General features: G+C 34.9%; 1 protein-coding gene across 4 annotated transcripts in view; it reads right to left on the reverse strand.

The window, feature by feature from the left end:
* Positions 1-20,163, reverse strand: part of LOC105257789 (alpha-catulin) — a 51,197-nt gene that overhangs the window by 21,185 nt on the left and 9,849 nt on the right. For 3 of the 4 annotated variants that reach the window (XR_889692.2, XM_011268654.2, XM_011268653.2), the window contains exon 2: positions 635-824. Coding sequence is in view for 2 of the 4 variants with exons in the window: in XM_011268654.2 (XP_011266956.1) it covers positions 635-824 (190 nt within the window). In the remaining 2 variants the exon portion in view is untranslated. Of the gene's footprint in view, positions 1-634; positions 825-12,176; positions 13,879-20,163 lie in introns of those variants that run through there. The other variant, XR_889693.3, reaches the window with a different exon arrangement.

Raw genomic sequence — 20,163 nt, forward strand, 5'->3', positions numbered from 1 at the left:
CATGTGTTCTTATGAGAAACGTATAATTACATCGATTCAAATGATAAAAACATGTGAAAATAATATTTAAAATTTGTTTAAAATTTGCAAAAGTTTAGATACAGAGGAAATATTTGGTCAAATAATATTATACAAGTACTAACTGGTTAAAAAGATATTAAATATAATTTAATAAAGTTAGCCATGTATCTGTCACGAGACAAAATTTTCTGCCAAAAGTTAATCATTTCGATTAACAAAATTCGGAATATTTCAGTAAAAACGCAATAAATATTAAAAAATACATCTCTGCACTGTAGCTAAGATAAAATAGTAATATTCTACACAATTTCTCATATTCAAAATACACCAAAAGTGGATATTCGTCAATATTGATTTTCAGCTATTTTTTGCTGGGATTGTATATACAAAACATTCTTAACAAATATGGATCTAATGAAATTGACTACTGTAGATTTTTAGAAATGAAAGAATTTTTAGAAATGATAGAATTTTTATTAATGAAATTGACTACTGTAGATTTTTAGATTCTAAACGAGAGAAAACGTTACATCTCGATTCTGTTCTAAAATTTATAAGGGCAGTTTTTTATTATTTTCACACGCAATAATTTATGTGTTATTTACGCACTTACCGGCAACCCTCGCCTCCTTGCAAGCTTCGTACATATCCTGCTTGATTTCCGGGTTGTCGTCCGCGATAGTTTCGCCGACGGTCACGAATCTCTCGACCGCCAAATTTACCGCCTGGCCGACTCTGGCTACCGCTCGCAAACTCCGATCCGAGCATAGCGGCCGTTCTCTGTGAGAGATTAACGTGGAAATCTGTAAACATATTGCATTTTGATGAGCACACGCGAGGAAGGCATTTCTCAAAAGATAAACTACATGTAAAGGTATTCAGAAAAAGATGATTAACACAGTGATAAAAGAAAACGAGTAAAGTAACGTTCAAAAAAATCGTGCGTCACATTCACAGCCATCTATATCAATATCTCTCTAACAATAAGACGTAAGTCTCGACATTTCGCGTTTAAACATTCGAGTGCTGCTAACAGTTTGCGTTCGCAGTGGCTGGCAACTCCATCTTGTGTTAATTAATATCTAGGAGCCCCGAAAGACCATTCCAAGAGAATACATTAATCCGGTGGCGTGTTTATTTCACTCGCTAACAATCGCGACTCGCTTATGCGCAAAATTGCAGAATCGGGGGATAGCTTCTGTAGCTACTTGACCCGAGGGGTCTTCCGAGGCGTTCACCAAATTAGCGTGGTTAGTTGCCCTGTACTTTGTAGACAAACGGACGACGCACGTTCGTGTGCCGTTTCCCCTTCAGAGATGCTAGCCTCGAAGGAGGGAAAAGGAACAAACATGGACCGATGTGGATGCTGGAGAACAAACGGCCGGACTATTGTCTCACGACGAATATATATACCCGCTCGCACACCGGTCCGCACGCACGTACATGGCTCCATTCATCTCGATTCGATCGTCTTATGCAAATGGAGCGGCATTTGCGATGGCTCCATCGCATGTGTTCACGTGCGTACGTTCGCAGAACGTAAATACCTGCGCGCTCCGGATAAAGCTATATTTTACGCGGTATTATCTCATATTTGTAATTCAATGCGACGTCGAAGCTCGGTTGCAATAATATCGATTTGAGGCTAAATAACTTTCCTTCGTGATTACACGAGGCATTGTGGTAATCGGTGACGTGCGGTCGAAGCGAAAGAGGGAAACGTCAATCACGGTTGCACGGCTTTCCGGGGCCCGATTAAGTATTTTGGCTCGCATCGATCGTCCGGCATTAATCGCGCCCGCTCCCGTCTCTTCTCCCGAAAGAGTTAATAACGCATCGCGATATATAGCGTTCCGCTCGGAAGAGAAATGGTGCAATGCGGGGACACCCTGTGTTTTATTTAACCCCCTGTGATATTATTTACCCGGATCCTGCGAATTTCCTTCTCCGGCGGGCATTTGAAACGTTTTTATTTGTCGTCCCGCGAACAAATTATGCAATTTACACGAGCGTGAGATGAAATTTTTCAAAAGCATTGCTTTTTTTTAGCGAATACATCCCGTGGCATTGGCACGTTATGTATTTTGCAATAATTGTTTGCGATTCGCTGTTATTTAAAAATTGTTTTAAAACATGAAATGAAACAGGGACAGTGGAAATGTTACTATAACGGCAGATACGTATATCACTGTAATAAAACAGTTGAAATATTCCATGTCCCTGGAGACACAAATATCACGATTCGATTTACACGTATTTATCGAGATATCAGAATTATTCATAACAAAATGTAAAACTCTCTTCTTCTCTCTTTCTACGGATGGAGAAGAGACGAAAATTTAAAATTGTAGGTAGAGAAAAGAGACAATTATAAAGCGTTTCTATGGCGTTATACTTTTACGTGTATATCGCGTTATATTTTTAATGATAAATTTCCCGATCTATTGTTGCGACAAATTTGAAGCCCACCGCTCGCAGAAAGTATATATCTCGCAGAAAAGGTAGAGTATTAGTTTTGTATAATTTCCGCTTGCCGGAACTTTATTTTTCGCGATAAAATTCCAATGGATTTCCTGCGAACGATGCGCGAGTAACCGGCGAATAATTGAAATAGCGATTCGCTCTCGCAAAAGAATCGATCGCCTTGCATGAGAAATCTCGAAGGTCCATGAATTTATGCATTCGACGCGATAATATTTCGTTCCTCGTTTAAGATCGAATTATTATGTTCAAGCTGCGTACTTTTTATTCGTCTCTCGATCGCCGCGTCGGAATTAACGATAATAATGGGCGAAATTCGCCGCGGCGATATCGATTCGAATACTATATCGATAATCGCTTTCACGCGCGAAATTCATTTTCCGATTTGTTCGCGGAATTTTCGAGATTCATCGGTGAATATTTAGTTCGCGAGATATGTCATCAGTCAATTCCGGTCGAGGCGCGTCCCGACGTATCTCCGACTTCTCGCCCCTTGTAATATTGTAACGAGAACTCGAGACTGTGACTTACGTTCCGTGACGTGGGGGCGGTTCGTGAAATTTATCGTTCTAATACGCGACGACCATACATGACATTATGACGTACGCGAATAACTTATCCGACGATCGCAGTCTCTCGCACGTAATCGAAACGTTATTAATACGTACTCGCACGTGGTAATGTCTATGTGAAATTCAATGAGCGGGGCAACAATATTATTACTCATCGCGACATGTTACAAAGATACGATATTCATATTTCATTCGAAATGTTTATTATATAACATTACTGGTTATGAAAAATAACATTTAATTATGCTTTGAAATTTTATATTTATCAGTTATATATATTAATTTTATATATTTATTAATTATATATATTAATCATATATATTAATCAATTATATCGATTACACATAACCTCGTATTTATATAAATTATTTGCAATTTGCACATTGATATATTTATATTAATTACATGTAATTATAATTAAAAATACCGTTATTAAATTATACCAATTATACCAATTATAAATATTTATATAATTATATAAAGTTTCTTATTTTTGCTTCCTTACATTTTTATATTTTTATATACTTTGTATATTTTTAAAAACTTTTTCCCTTCTTTTCTTCTAATATGTCAAATATATAGAAGCAACATTGTCCTAACTAAATTAGCAAGTATCTGAGCGAGCGACTGAAAAAAGTTTTTCTTCTTTTTATTTTTTCTTGCGCTCTAATTATCGCACCTTACTCGCTCTTACTTGCTAATTGTTAATTAATTTTTTAATTACTATTATTTGAGTTAGTTTTTAATTTAATTTTAAAATTGAAACGAAAGAGAAATTATATTTTTCTATACTTTTACATTCTCTGTTGAAAAGTAAATAATCTAGCAAGTTCAATATGATAAAATGTTAAAGTTAATATTATCTTTTTCGATTCGAAAAGCTTGAATTACTTACAATCCTATCTCCACGCTCATTCAGCGACGACTGACTGCTGTTTGAAAACTCTACTACGCATTGTTTTGTTCCTTACAACACAATCTATTGAATACAAACAAAGGAGGGACATTTAAATTCTCCTTTATATTGACTTATTTCTTTTTCGGAAGAACTCGTGTTTTGTGTATCTTGTTCATGGAGATGAAAATAAAACATTTTAACCATTCTGTACAAAACAAATACAAAAGGAGACATTGTAAAAGTTATTTTAAAATGTAAAAGTTATTTTACAATACAATGTCTCTTTTATCAAATATCGATATCTTATTTCGATGTAAAAATTTAACGTCTAACAAATTCAATGATAAAATGTTAAAGTCAATATTATCTCTTTTTATTTCGAAAAGCTTAAAAATTTCTTGTATCTCTTGTTTCTTTGATTAATTTAATTTAATTAATTTCTGAAAATCTGATTATGTGTTAGTTCTTGTTGATTATTGAATACGAAAACAAAGAGAAGAGATTTAAAAGAAAAATTCTCTCTATATGGATTGTTCGCTTTTCTCCAAAAAAATTTGATTCACCATCCCTTCATTCAATAAATACATTCGAATTTCCACGTGTTCATTAACATTGCAACGTGACATATAATCGGAATTGTGTAATTATTCATAAATAGCTGGCGTATTATGCTCGACGGCGCGTATTTCTAATTTAAATGGTCGTTAAATACATATTTGCAACAAGAATATTGTCAGAGAGAATAACAACAATTAAATAATTTACTCTTGAATTTTTCTCTCTTGATTCTGAAAATAACGCGATTATTTTACAGATTTTATTTGATCAAGATCTGGCGATGCGATATGTTTTATGAAAGACAAAAAATAGATTTCTCTCAATTTTCATTTCTTTTCGTGCAGTTTGATTTTTCGAAAGGAGTTTTCTTCGCGACTTTCTACAAGTATACAAAATTAGTTATTAAGATACATAACATATGTTAATATTTCAAAGAAAGATTCTCGGTAATTTTACTTAATGCCCAATGATATTAGCAAAGTGAATATATGATCGACCTTTATTCCGTTTCATCTTTCATTTGTGCGAAGTAGATTGAACAAGCCTCGCGAAACACGGTATGCGAAACACGGGAACGAGAAAGCAATGAACTGCCGCCTGCTGTGACTTGAAGTATCGTCTCGTTTAACATTGAGAAATCGGCATCCTCGTGTTGAGAAATTCTCTAAGTATTTAAACAAAGGAGTGTTAATGAAATTTTTCGAGGCCGTAGCATAATTAATTGACGCTTCATCTACTCGTTATTTCAAATCGATCGATTTGAATTTAATTTATTAGTAAATAATAAAATGGAAACGCGCGCGCGCGCGCGCGCGTGCAAGAGGATTGAGATTACTTAAATTTTTTTTCCTTCGCGCGTGAAAATATTTGACAATCCAAGAACATTCGATTTAAACGCGACACACCGGAGAAGGAAAAGCTTTTCACGGATAAATTTAATTAAAGCATTCAAAGAGAGAGAATTGGCGAATTAGATTCAACGGGTAAACCTGACCAATTTTAAGATTTAAGCTTAATTTTATGAATTCTCTCTTTAATTTTCCTGTGCAGAGTTTCTTGCAGAGAAAAGGAAGATTAGCGACCGTGTTAATCAGGGGACTTAAGTCTCTCGTTATTGCTCGAATCGAAGCTTTGTTTGTATTTCAACCCTTCTTTCTCTCTTGTTACATTTTTCGATTATATTTTTCTCTTTTCTTGAGAAAAGAGAATAGTATATACGTGCGATTACACGTTTGTAATGCCAAAGTTTTCTCATATCTGTATGAAATATGTAGGAGTTTTCATTCGTCTACGGTTGTCTGTCCTCGGGCTTTTTCATTTCACTATTTTCTTTCTTGCTTATCCTAGAGATTTTTCATTTCTTATTTTGTCCACAATCGACAATTTTGCCTCCGATCGATCTTTCGCAAAACCTAGCGTTGTAATGCAATTTTAAAAAATCATTCATTGTCTTGTGTTTTGTAAGCGAACACGAGTCTATTTATAAATACGCTGTATTTCGATTTAAAACCAAATATTTCGTAAAACGTTCAATTTGCCGAAATTGACAGCAAATAGCGACTTGATTGCGTTGACGTCGCACAATTTGAACGGTAGAAATTTTTCAAAGGGAAAACGTGCCAGTTTTTCCCTTCCAAATCACCACACAAGCGCTACTTCGTTAGGAATTTCGAGGATGCCAATCTTGTTGTCGACAACGGTACGTAGGCAGAACATATTTTCTTCTCTCACGAGTCCCGGAGTCGGACAAGCGCGAAACGAAATGACAGCGGAAGGCGCTTTTTGATCAGTCGCGATTAGTTCGATCCAATTTCCCGTTACGACGAAGAAAAGGGAGATTACGTCAATAGGACGGAGGAAGCACGGTTGAAGGGTATAAATGAAAATTTACCTCTCGACCTACGAATGAAAGGATTGAAAGGTAGGAAATAAATGTCGTGGGATACACGCGAGATTAGCTCAGGCGATGCCTCATATTGAAATTTCAGTGTCGCTAAACGAGAGATGGGGAATCGGTGGAAACGAGTTATCGAGCCAATTTGCTCTGCCTCGGACAATCCTCTAATTGATCCAACATGTATGAGCGTAACATTGGCCGCAATGAACGAGTCGCGGACAAAGAGCCGGGCTAATTTGGAGAATTCTGTCGCAGTTGTCCAACGGCTATTGTTACAGTCCACTGTTTGCATTTCAAAAGTAACGCCGCAACATACACGTCGAGGTTGTGGCCGATCGCGAAAAATTGCGATCAGCCCGCACGTTTACACGTATCGGCCGAGCGGAAATGAAAAATCGATTATTAAAATGTTCGCGGGATTAAAATGTAAAGATTGAGATGATGAAATTTCGAATAAATTTCAATATTCTTTCATTAATTACACACATGTACGTTTATCTCTCCGCGGTGTGTTAAAGGGATTACTTTTCACATTTTAAATTCTATCTCATCTTTCGCGGAAAGCTTAAAAGCTTTGATTTAAATCGCGTTGACTCAATCGCGTTGACTTATTATCCACCATTGAGCGAATCTCTATTTGTGCCTCGCAATTTTATGCAAAAGCATTTACTTGTGTTAATGGAGCACGCGCTTTTCGCGATGATACCTGTATTTAACATGGCGAGAGTTCCATTAAATGCAAAGTTTATGTTAGTTAATTGAACGAACTTGGTGAGTCGCCATACAAAATTTATATGCGTCGTAACGCGTGATGTATTAAATTATCTAGATCACCGAGCGCTTGTACATTTTTTTCTACATCCACATTCTGCCGTTTCATATATGTAGATGATCTTTTCTGGCCTTTTTTAAACGATGTTTTATAGTGGGTAGTTTATCTGAAAAATAACGGGCCTCGTTTTTCTTTAATATTGCTATAAAAATTTCAATGGCCCATTTTTCAATCTTTTTTTTCATTCAACGGAAAAGTATTTTCTACGTAAAAAAAAAAATTTGTTCAGCGAAAAACGCTCGTGCATTCCGAATGAAATTTTGTCGTGTAAATATATTTTCGAAAGATATGCATCACGTATGATTTTTCACTGTAATTGAATGGGAAATCAATTTTGCAAAGACCTCCTCTCTCTCTCTTTCATATGACTCGTTATGGCTGACAATGTTGTTGTATAAATAAAGATAGAGCAGGCCGGGTTAAAGTAATCCGTTTATCCGTGATTGGATTCGAGGCGATTCCGTAGATATGCCAAGATTCTCTTCTTCCCTCGAAACTGTCGCGTTGAAGAGGATTCGATTAAACAGTATTTTCATGGCATCTATCCATTATGCAATGCTAGTATCAGAATTAAGCAGCCTTATATCAACTTTTTAATTCATCACGTTTCCTCTCACAAATCAGCAAACTCTCCGACTAATTGACCGATCACTTCTATTATGATTTTCTATTAAGTGTCTATTTCTTTTTAAATAATAGCAAAATTAAATACATCAAATCTCGTCTCTCCTTCTCTCTTAAAATGACATTTCTTGAAATTATCTTTTAATCACGAAATTATATTAATCGGATTTGATTCCATTAAAAATATTTTCTTCATTTGATATCAAACCTTCCAAGTGTGGGTTTTAAAGTCAACACATCAAATTAGATAAAATGTTTGCGGTAGAGAGGTTCGTTCTACGAATGACAGACGTTTATCCGTTGAAAATTGCTCAAGACCGCGAGCTTTGTTGCGATAGAAGAAGAAACTCTGTCGTTTTACTGCCGTGCAAATGGCGCATAAATCTCTCTTCGTGACTCGTTTCGCAAGCGTAACGCAACCCGGGCTTTCCCGACACTACGAAACAAGATGCGCGATTAATTACGTACTTTACGCAAGTTGCGCGTGTGTATATGACGCTAAAATTTACTCGCTAAAATAATAAATAGATCCCCTCGCTCCGATGCGCGCGAACACAAACTTGTAACATTGCGATCGTCGCGAAGAGATTAGATCGGCACGTGGAGTGTGCGAGGTTGACGCAAGTGTTAATAGCTTTGCGTGACTTAAAATTGTAAAGCACGTGCAGATGAGCTTTCCGGATAAGTCACGCGTTTTACCGGTTTTATCTCCGACGCTTCGCAACTTTATTAATATATGTGTCTGCAACACGTAATGACTATCTTTATATAAATACAATTTTTCAAATATAATTAACGTTTCCATTATGATATCCATTCTCATGGAAAATCCTAATGTACTTGTTTAATATAATGATTTATTATAAAGCGCATAAATGTATCATTTTATAATTTGCAATATATTATCGCAGCCTTTTAAAATATACATGCATTCTGTGCACAACATGTATTATAAAGAGATATATGAATTTTATTATTAAAATTGATTAAAATGTTCAACACAAAATATGTATTTCCATGGCACGAACTTTCGTTGATGGTAATTGCGATAATATTTTTTACACTATTGTTTATAAATATTTAAAATATTGTTATATAATACATCATTTTCGTGGCAAGTAAAAGTGATTTTTTTACATAGTTGTTGCATGTTAAAAGAAAATTGATTAAAATGTTGAAGACAAAATATGTATTTTTATGGCACGAACTTTCGTTGATTATAATAATATTTTTTATAAACTATTGTTTATAAATATATTGTTTAAAACATTGTTATATAATACATCATTTTGTGGCAAGTAAAAGCGATTTTTTTACATAGTTGCATGTTAAAAGAAAATTGATTAAAATGTTGAAGACTTGATTACGACAATATTTTTTAACAATTGTTTATAAATATTTAAAATATTGTTATGTAATATATCATTTTTGTGGCAAGTAAAAGCGATTTTTTTTACATAGTTATTGCATATTAAAAGAAAATTGATTAAAATGTTGAAGACAAAATATACATTTTTATGGCACGAACTTTCATTGATTACGATAATATTTTTTAAACTATTATAAATATTTAAACGATAATATTTTTTAAACTATTTATAAATATTTAAAATATTGTTATATAACATATTTTTGTAATAAGTGAAAGCAATTCTTTTACATAGTTATTGTACGTTAAAAGAAACTTTTACTGACTTCCAATTTGTCGCAAAGTTGCCTTAAATTCGTTGTTCGATGGACAATTTTAAATTCTGCCCAGACATCGAACTAAAATTTTGTTCAATCCTTCGCTCACAGCATACGAAATCGTGTGTTGCAAGAATAATTTCCTTCGGGAAAACCCTCCAACACGAGAAGGTTCGAAGGTTCGATAGCGTCTCGTGTAGGTATAACGAAATAGGGGATAAAAGAAGCGGATCTATTCGCAAAGAAAAGAATACTGTTAGGACAAAATAATCGATTCTCGAGAGGAAGGGTAGCTAAATAAACATTTGAAAATGTCTTATGCTGATGAAGTTTCGTTTGAACAAAAGATACAACTTGCGAAAAGCTTACAATTGTAATTCTCTGTACAGCTCGTGAAATTTTGATAGTCGGAAAAATTTATCCCAAAGTGTCGCGCATATAAATAGATGCGAGAATTCCGATAATTTTGAAAAATTACGAGAATGTTATTTTAAGAATAATCAATATGACGTCTCTAATTTTCTCTCCTCGCGCTTATTTGACATTTTAATTTGGAAATCGAGCAAAGCTCAATTACACTCGCCATCAACTGCAATTTTAATCGCACGAACTTGCATTTCGCTCTTCGTTCAACGCGCACCGCGTACATATTATGTTTTATGTACAAAGCAAAATGTGCTTGCTTGTGGCTCCGGGGAAGATCGATTATAACGCAAATCCATCCCAACGCAACTTTGAAACGCAACATACACAATCCGCTCTCTTTCCATATGGGAGAGTCTGCCAGGATTTATAGTGGAAATTTTTCATCCATAGACCCGACCTCTTCCCTAGCTGTTCGATTGTGATAAAATTTGGTTTGTGTTATTATATCTTTAAGGAGTGTGTCTCGCAAGAGTAACCTTTAAAACAATCACGGTTAACTTGACGCTGATTAATGGCCTTTGTCGCGCGCGCTCGCGCTCATAAAGGTCCTCTGCCTTTAAGTAATATTCACCAAATAAATCATGATAACGCGCACTTGAGAATCCGGGTCATGTTCAAATAACGAATATAACTTTAAATCAGAATAATTTCAAGTTATAAATTTTGAACGCGGTAACTATTGAAAAGTTTAGGATTTTTTTCCAAAAAATATTTACTCCTTCAAAGTTTATTCTTACAGTTGAAGTTCAAAGTGAGCTAAAATGTCGCAAAGTTTCTCCTAATAAAAAATTTGCGCCCCTAATTTTTGGTTAGGGGAAACTTTGCGACATTTTCGCAACTTATAGATACACTGTACAAATAAAAAAATAAGAGAATTTGTATGTATTGACTTCTTTGCATATTATTTCCATGAAGAATCGTGCTAGAAAAAGATGAGTAGAGTACTTTTCCATCGTACTATGAATTCAATTTTTGTGGACAAATCACTTCTTCAGCGTAATACTTCAAAGAAATAATGTATGCGCATAAAATTTACATTAACATATAAATACAAAGTTATTTCTTCAATTTAATTCAAACAAAATAGCACGAATAGATTTTCTTGATTTCTAAAATTTAATGTAATTAAATGTAAGATGAATAGTCTCGTGAATTTTCTGTTAATTAATCTTTCATTATTTCAGCTACATATATGTATCTATCTGTCAATATCCTGAAGTTGGAATCGTATGTTCTTTCTTATTTTATTTAATCGAATTAAACTTATGATTGAATAGTTATCAAGAAAGTTACGTGTTCTTGTCCTCGAAAAAATAATTTGATTGCTCTACCATTTTAAGAATAACCTAATCTAAATTAATCCTAATCTAAATTAAAAAATAAATTAAGAAAAAACATTAATATTTACAAAGTAAATCACAGGTTTGTATCTTAACTCGAGGATTTTTTAAACGTCCATTTTCTTTTTTTTTAATGCTTTCATGATGGAACTAAAGAGTCTAAATCAGCTTTCGTTACATCAACGCGATAAATGATAGTAACCCTCTTAGCAAAGCGTAACAACGTTCCCTCTGATCCTAAGGAGATTTGATATTTTCTCTAAAGCTTTTTTCGATTGCCTTTATTCTAAAGGATTTAAAAAAAAATTTTGTTTAAATGTTCAAGTTTATATATTTTAGAATCATATCGTATATCTGTCATATCATTTTGATTTATATTGAAGATATTAAAACCCACTCATCATACATTTATTCCATCATATTATGTATGTAAAGAAGCTTATATAATGAAATAAATTATGAATGATAATGCGAGAAAGTAATGTAGTTTTACTCTAATAAATACACGCATTGTACATACATATATATACCCTACGCTTACGTTTAATATACCCGTATATTACGTAAGTCGTGATATCAAGTAACCTTTAGATGCAAATGCAATGCTTGAAATGCCGAATGAGACAAATTGATGCGTTCTTTATACGCACGTATATAAGTACACGATATTTATTATTATTACGTTCATTAAAATAAAAGATATATGTACGTTTTTTTGCGTAATTGAACTACACCGGGACGAGTAAAAAAATTTTCTTGCGCGATGGAATAATCGATGTGAGACGAAACTTATGATAATCCCGATGGGGGCTGCTCGTGGATCGTTATTGCGGGAACATACCTGTTCATCAGCCATCCCGCCCTCGTACATGCTTCCTCGTCGATAATACACGGCTGGCATACAAAAGTTCAACGATACGAACCCCCCGGGGCCCGATCTCCAGTCTTAAACACTATATAATACTTAGTCTTTGTGTGTGTTTTTTGTAATTGCTACCGTATTAATTCTATTATACCGTGTTCTCTCTTAAGGATTTATTATTGTGCTCGTCACGATTGTTTTGTCAATTATATATCTCCCTTTTACTTTCCGTCTCGTTCCTTAACCTTCGGCCTTTCGCTCCAAGTATGATCAAAATATACTATGAATCGTCAACGTCATTAAGATATGTGTGCTCTTTTTCTCTTATACGTACAGAAATATTACTTCTTCGCCTCTCTTTCCTTTCTCTCTTTCTCTCTCCCTCTCTCTCTCGGTGCAGGTGATTTTGTGTTTGTGATAACAAGTGATAATTTGGAGACTCCTCGATATATTCCGCCGTTTTTTAGGCCGCTTTTACGCGCGGCGTGCGACGCTGGCAACAAAAATAGACGCGCGTGCGACGGTCTCGGAGTAATATATGCAATATATATATATGTGTATATATATCTATATATTTGCAGGAAGATCACGGGTTGTTTAGGCTGCTGCTACAGGTCCAGAACTTGTTCTCCAGATCGCCGGGTCCTCGGAGCCGAGCTCGCGCTTGCAAGTTTATCGTCACCCTCTCGACGAGGTGCATGACCCGTCGACGACGAGGCAAGATCGAGTCTCTTGGCGACTTTCCTCTCTTAGGCCTCTTCTAGTTTTGATCCCCCTCCTTCAAACGATCGTTGACACGCTATTTCGATGACTATGGTAGAAACGTTCTCCTTTGCAGAGCGCCGAGAGTTTTCTCCCCGCCGAGGGAGAACGCCGTCGCTCGACGAGTCTCGGGGAACTCCGAATTTCGACGTGCTCCAATAATCGTTATCCTCGCTCTCTCGCCGATCTCTATCTCTCTTTCTCTTTCGTGAGACGGGGGACCCTTGGAAGATCGGAGACAATCCAGGACCGTCCAAGACTGCGCGAAGAGTAGTCTTCTACGCGGATCGGCGACTGCCACTCGTTGTCAAGGGTGCACGACTCGCTGCTGTCTCGCGTGCGCGCGTACACAGTGTGGGTGAGCGACATGTGGGTGCGAGTGCACCCGCGCGCGATTTTCTTGGCGCTTTTTCCCCCGGCGTTCCTACCTAACTCGCGCGCGTACTCGTACGTACGTACGTGTCGCCGACTCCACGGCTGTCACGGGTGCGCGACATGTGTACGCCGAGGTCTATATATGTCTCCGGAGAGGATATGAATGCGATTCGTGTGCGTGTGTGCGGGCGTACGCGTATCACTTGTGCGTGTGCGCGCACTTGGCACACGTGTCCGCAACGCGAGTACGCGAGTACCTTGTTTCGCGAGGGGTTGAGCGAGTAGATGGAGCGTATTTATACGAGGGAGGGCGGCTGTATGTGCGTATGTGTGTGTGTATGTGTGCGCGCGAGGACGACGGAGCGCGTGTGTCGGCTTCGAGAGAAACAGGTACCGGCCTGCCGAGTGCCTAGGGGAAGACTGGACTCGGGGAAACGGCGACTCGCAGTGGCAGGATCCACGGGGAACGGGTGTGCGCGGCTGTGTGTCAATCGGTCTCGCTCCCGCACAAGTCTTCCCACCCCGAATCCACCTGTCGTCCTCTCGCTCTCGCTCTCGCTCTCGCCCTCGTTCAGAGCTCACCGCTCTCGGTCTGCGTGAACGAACCAACGGCTGCCGGAGCACAGGCGCGTTGCCGCTTCCCTCTCTCTCGCTCTCTCTCTATCTTCCTCTATTTCTCTCTTCCTCCGAGAACCGACCGAGAATCAATACGCCGGCAGGCCCGTACTTTCGCCCGCGAAATCTCAATTTTTGCCCTCGACGTCGATTCCGAGAGTCGTCTTATTCTTGGCTTCGGTAATCCCTCGATAGGCTCGTGTACCCTCGTGCGTAAACGGTCGGAGATGACTCGGCGGTGCTTTTTGCGGCTCGAACTGCGTTTTTGCAAGCTCATGACGCATCGTCCACGGAGGAACATTCGCTTTTTACCTCCCTTTCCTCGGCCGGCTAAAAAGCGCGGGAGATTCTTGTTTCTGGGATTCGAGGATTCGATGGAAATCGAGGGAGGATAGCGATGGTAATTTTTATAATGGCGGTATAAAATATTCTTTTTATAAAGACTTGCGTGAAAAGAAGACACAGGCGAAAAAGAATAGTTTTGACAGATTTATGAATGAATGACTTTTCGACAGATTGAATGATTTTTTTCATACCTAATCATCGTGGTAAGATACGCTTAAAAATTTAATGTAGTTTTTTTGATCCTTGTCTATTATATATCCTCCATTATGAAAATTATTAAGTGTCATTATTATCAACGATTCACCGAGCAAAGCTTTAATGAGATTATCACTAATAGAATTAATTTTTAATGTGCAAAGTTTTAAGTATTCTTTGATATTTCTTAAATTTTTTAAAATATAAATGACACGCGGAGACATGTAATTATATATTTGGCGAATTTCCAGTCTTGTAAAGTTCTAGAGACGTGCCTCTGATACAACAAAATTCTCAAAGAGAGGAAATTTGAAAGCATCGTCATTCTTGGCCTTTAATGTGGCTTTTCGATTCTCACATCAGTTTAACCCGTATGTTCGATACTATGATCGTTCGTGAAACTTCGCTAGAGCGTTATAATAAGATTGACTGAAAATCACTCGTGATTGAAAATTAGATAATCCTGCTATAATGTCTCGAGTAGCGTCCTTATCTCTTTCTCGAACAGCGCAATCATAAACGAAATTATTAAGCTTTCCGTTATTAAGATATGGTGAAATCTTGAATCTTGTAATTTGATAATGTATTTTTTATAAACTTAAATGTTGACAATTATTGCCAATTCTATCATTTCGATATTATTATTTAAACAAAAAATAAAAATAGGGAAACAAAATTTATGTGTAGAATGGCAAACTCTTGAAATACTTAGGAGAGAAATTGCTTATCAGGAACGCTGTCTTAGCACTCAAGAACAAAATGATGTCTGATAAGAGAACACCAGAAAAGAAATGTCACAAAAAAAGAAACATCACCCAAGAAACAAGGGATCCGAAGAGAGATAAGGAAGAAAATTAGACGGCCAGATAAAAATGACTTAGGGTAGCAAAATGACCGAGAATAACGTGACTGTCATATATATATTCCTGATAGCCTCGTGGCTCGAAAAACTTCTTGTACTGAATGGCAACTATGAGAAAAAAAAATGTCAAATACAATAATAATAATGATTATTTTTTCTTATAAGAATAGGATCGACTTTTATATATATTTTTTTCGGACATAAATGTTTGAAAGTCATAGCTAAATGGATATAATATATGTATTTCTGCGCGTAATCATGTATCGATGTTTACGAAATCACCATTAACATGGTTCTTTCATTATGAGAAATCACACGAATGCATAATTAATTATTATTTTATTGTTAATTTGTATCTCTGAATCCGAATTTATTGCTTTTCAATTAGCAGAAAATTGATATTAAGTCATATTAATTGATATTAAAATCGTTAATAGTATAAAATATTTTTGGAATTGCTTTTAAGATATATTTGTGAATTTATTATTCATTGTTTTTCGAATCAGACAAACGAACTGAACGTGATAAGATAAAAGTATATTGAAAGGATTATTTTTTTTATTTTGATATTAAAATATTTTTCGAAATATAGCTCTTTCTCTGTATCTTCTTTTTCAAGATATATTACTGCTAAATTTTTTCGAAATAAATTTTTAATTCAAGAAATGATGTACTTTGAGAAAAATTAAATAAAAAAATATAATATCAATATTAAACTTTTAAAAGAGTCATAATTTTTTTATTATATACGACAAACTAATAGCCTTACAACTTTCCAATCCTTTTTTAAAATTAAATAATAGTAATAAATTAGTAATTTAAATAAAATTTTAAAAATAGTATTTTAAAATTAAATAATAGTAATAAATAGTAATTCAAAAAGTATTTTACATCAAAATCAGAAGAGGAATTAATTGCATTAATATAGTTTATTTTAATAACAATAATACGAATGGAGAATTTCCATTTATTTTTTATCTTATTTCGACGAATAAATTCGAAACAATATTTCGGTAGCAATTAATTCAGAAAACAATTTAATATTGTTAACTTCTGATTTTACTTTTATACAGTTATTTTATATAGCTATATATTTCTTTATCTATATAAAGATTTTTGAAATTTATTTACATGTTCGAAAAATTAATTGGCAATTAATTTTAATATTGGTTATTTGTTTATGATTTGTGTTATAATTTTTTTTTAATTGCGATATTTATTTAATAATATTTATCAATACGTCAAGTCAGCAGTTTCATCTTTAATATAAATTTTCTACAAATTAATAAGAACAATAAATTTCTAAATTTGAGCAAGAAATTAACAATTAAATTAGCACTTGATTACATCATACATTCGATTTTTTCATGGATTTTTTTATGCGAGTGTTAGGTTAACAAAGAGACATTTGCATACGTAATGATACAGAGCCGAAAGTGCATAGTCAACTAACAAGGATATTCTCTCGGCCCTTTGAATATCAAAGGACCGATTTTTCTATCTCGCGTGAAATATTCGACTACAATGTGTCATCACATTGTGAAATTCGTCAGTTTAGCGCGGACGAGTGCTTGCAGAGATTACAAGCTTGCTAAAGACGTCATGTGTGTCTGACAACAATAGTAGTGATTTAAAGCGCTTAAGCACTTAACAGCCTCAAATTTAGTTCATAAATTACTATCATGATTGCATCTCTCTCTTCTACATCTTCTGTTACATATATTAACAAAATCTTATTAATTATCACACGTATAACGCAAAGTGGATGCTGCTTGCATCTTTCCTGAAAGGAATATGCGGCGATGCACGAGCAGTTGTACGCGAGATACGAGACACACTCGAGTGTAAGGATAAAAGCCGCAAATTACAACATGTAGGCGAGAGCAGCGGGGAAGAAGGCTCTTTAAATGATGCACGCGAGGACGTAAATTTCTACAAATCGCAACGAGAGAGAGAGAGAAAGAGAAACCGCGTCGCGCGAAATAAGCTCGCGTCGCAAGCTTGTATATTTCACACAATTGCAAGGCGCGATATTATTGAGATGCGACGGAACGTAAATAAGATTACACGGGTAGAGATACATAGAAGATGGTCGGCGCGGTATATATATAATATTTATGGGACTAGGTTGCAGCGGTTACATATCTTGTACCCATCTGGCGCAAAACGGCTTTTACGAAGTGTCCCTCTCTCTTTCTCTCTCTTTCTCGTATGTACGTTCCCGATAGCTTACGTACTATCTAATATGGCGTAATATCGCTCAGCCGGGAACTGAATGCGAAGAATTTCATATGGCTGGCTTAACGCTCGGGCTCGAACGATTCTTCCTCGAATCTCGAAATGCTCCGGTGATATATCAGCCAGGACAAATTAGCGTTCTTGGGCTTCCACTTTTGCTTCGGCTCTAGAGAGTCGTATTTAAAGATATTCTATCGTCTTGTCGCCAAGTACTGGATTGTTCCCGAGAACGCTCGCAAAGAAAGTTCGCAACTTTGGAAAAGTCGCGCAAGTACTTCTCCGAGTCTTTTGTATCTGGGACGAATGTTGTTCTCGGAGTAAGTTGACGGTAAAAAACGGAATAGCGGATAAAAGCGAAAGGAAGCTGCGAGCTTCTTTCAATAGGAAACAACAAAAGCTGCGAAAGACATCGTAAATAGTGTTAATGATCACAAGTTAATTAAGTGGAATTGAAATCGGTATTGAACAGTCGCCTAACGATAATTAACTCAACTGATTTATTTCTTGTTCCTATTTATCATTTATATTTATATTTTTTTTATTTCTCGAATGAAAGATAATTTTGCCCATACCTTTTCAAATTAATTCCATGTATTTTTAAAACTATGATTTTTAATCATATAACGATTTGTTGTATATTGCACGACGGAACAATAAATATAACATAATTACATTAAAGGAATTTATTTCCATCATTTCTTTAAATTTTTAATTAAGATGTCGCTTTGGCGATGTACCAAACTGGATTGATTCCAGGCTACAAGTTGGTATTTCCAAGAAACTCTTCTGTATGATACACGTGGAGATTTTATTCAAAAGGAACCGATATCTGTATTTCCCTGAGATTCAATCTAAAGAATGTAGATTAAGCAAAGTTCACTTCGTTTTGTATTGATCTGGTAAACTTTACTCCGCTCGTCAAATGTGTTCCATTTTTACGGAATCTCTCGTCTTTCGCATTAAAAATATCAGATTCAGCATATATTTTATATGGTGAAATATTTTACATGGTTAAAGTCTGAAATCTCTCTCGTAACAGATTAATCAGCTAATGAGAAACTTTAAAAAGAAAAGATTCGAGGTAAATCCACTTTAGCTTCATTAAAAAGAACGAGTAATATTTAAATATTTAATTTCCTTTCAAAAAGGATAGAGTTTTGAAAGAGAAAAATAAAATGTTAAAGTAATATATATATATATATATATAACATTTTATACATTGTAAAGTTTATTATAAAATCCTAATGAATAGTAATCTTAGATTGTACAATATATATTTATTTCTTTATATTTTGATTAATGGTTTATTTGAGGGGAACTTTTATGGCAAATAGAAAGTTTGTTGCACATAAATGTTGAAATCTATACATGTCATTCCAAGCTGCACGTTGTTCGGTTAGTATACAGAGTATCAGAGTATCTCTATTTATGGAGTTCTGTTGCCCACTACAAGCATGTCAGATGTGCGGTACGTGTTTTATGCTCCGAAGGGAAACATAATTCGCAACGAGTTACGATCGAAGGCGCCATTTTACGTTTCTCGAATGTGATCAGTTGCTCAAAGTAACCGGGAAATGTCAGATGCTATTTCTTTTAACGATTTGCAATAAAAAATTTGATAAAATTTACAATATCATTTTCTCGAAAGAAGAATTTGTTGAAATACATTCGTAAAAGAATAAGAAAAAGTTGGATTGTATTATTATTAAGAATAATTTTAATTAGATGATGTTTTGGAATTTATATTTGTTTATAAAAATTTATTAAGATTAAATGAATGTAAATTATGAGTCTGAAAAGTAATAATGACGATGTAAAGTATGTAAACAGATTTTCGATTACTGTCAGACCGAAAAGCTCTAAATATAATTTTTTAAATATGTATTTGTATTTTGTATTTTTTAAATATGTATTTGTATTTTGTATTTTGTGTGTATTATATATATATATATATATATATATATATATATGTATATATACAAAGTGTCTCAAGGCAATCTCTTCCCAAAGCTCTTGTAGCTTATCTCGAGCTTTTCAAAACACTATAATAAAATATTTTTTTATTGAGTACTTTTCGAATTATGAGGTTTGAAATAACCTCTTAATTTCACACAAACCATAAAATATCTGTTAAAATTTTTCGATTATCCTATTTTAATACTTTTATGTGTAAAATAATAAGAGGAATCATTTGACGTAAAGAAAACACATAATTCTTTCGAAGAAAAAAATATGTAATTTGCAATTAACAATTACATTTTTTTTTCGAAACAATTATGTGTTTTCTTTACACCAATTTATTCTTCTCATTATTTTATATATAAAAGTATTCAGGTAAGATAATCGAAAAATTAATATTTTCTTAGATATTTTGTGATTTATGTAAAATTAAGAAATTATTTCAAGCGTCATAACTGTTTTGAAAAGCTCTCGAGGTAAGCTACAAAGGCTTTTTTTGAGAAGAGATTTCCCTGACACCCTGTAATAAAAATGTAAATTGCAAATAATTACACTTCTGTCATAGTTACGTTTAGATGTTTATAATAATAATTATTTGTCTCTTTAGCATGAACG

The sequence above is a fragment of the Camponotus floridanus genome, unplaced genomic scaffold (assembly GCF_003227725.1).
Source record: "Camponotus floridanus strain SB8 unplaced genomic scaffold, Cflo_v7.5 scaffold2, whole genome shotgun sequence".
NCBI lineage: Eukaryota > Metazoa > Arthropoda > Insecta > Hymenoptera > Formicidae > Camponotus > Camponotus floridanus.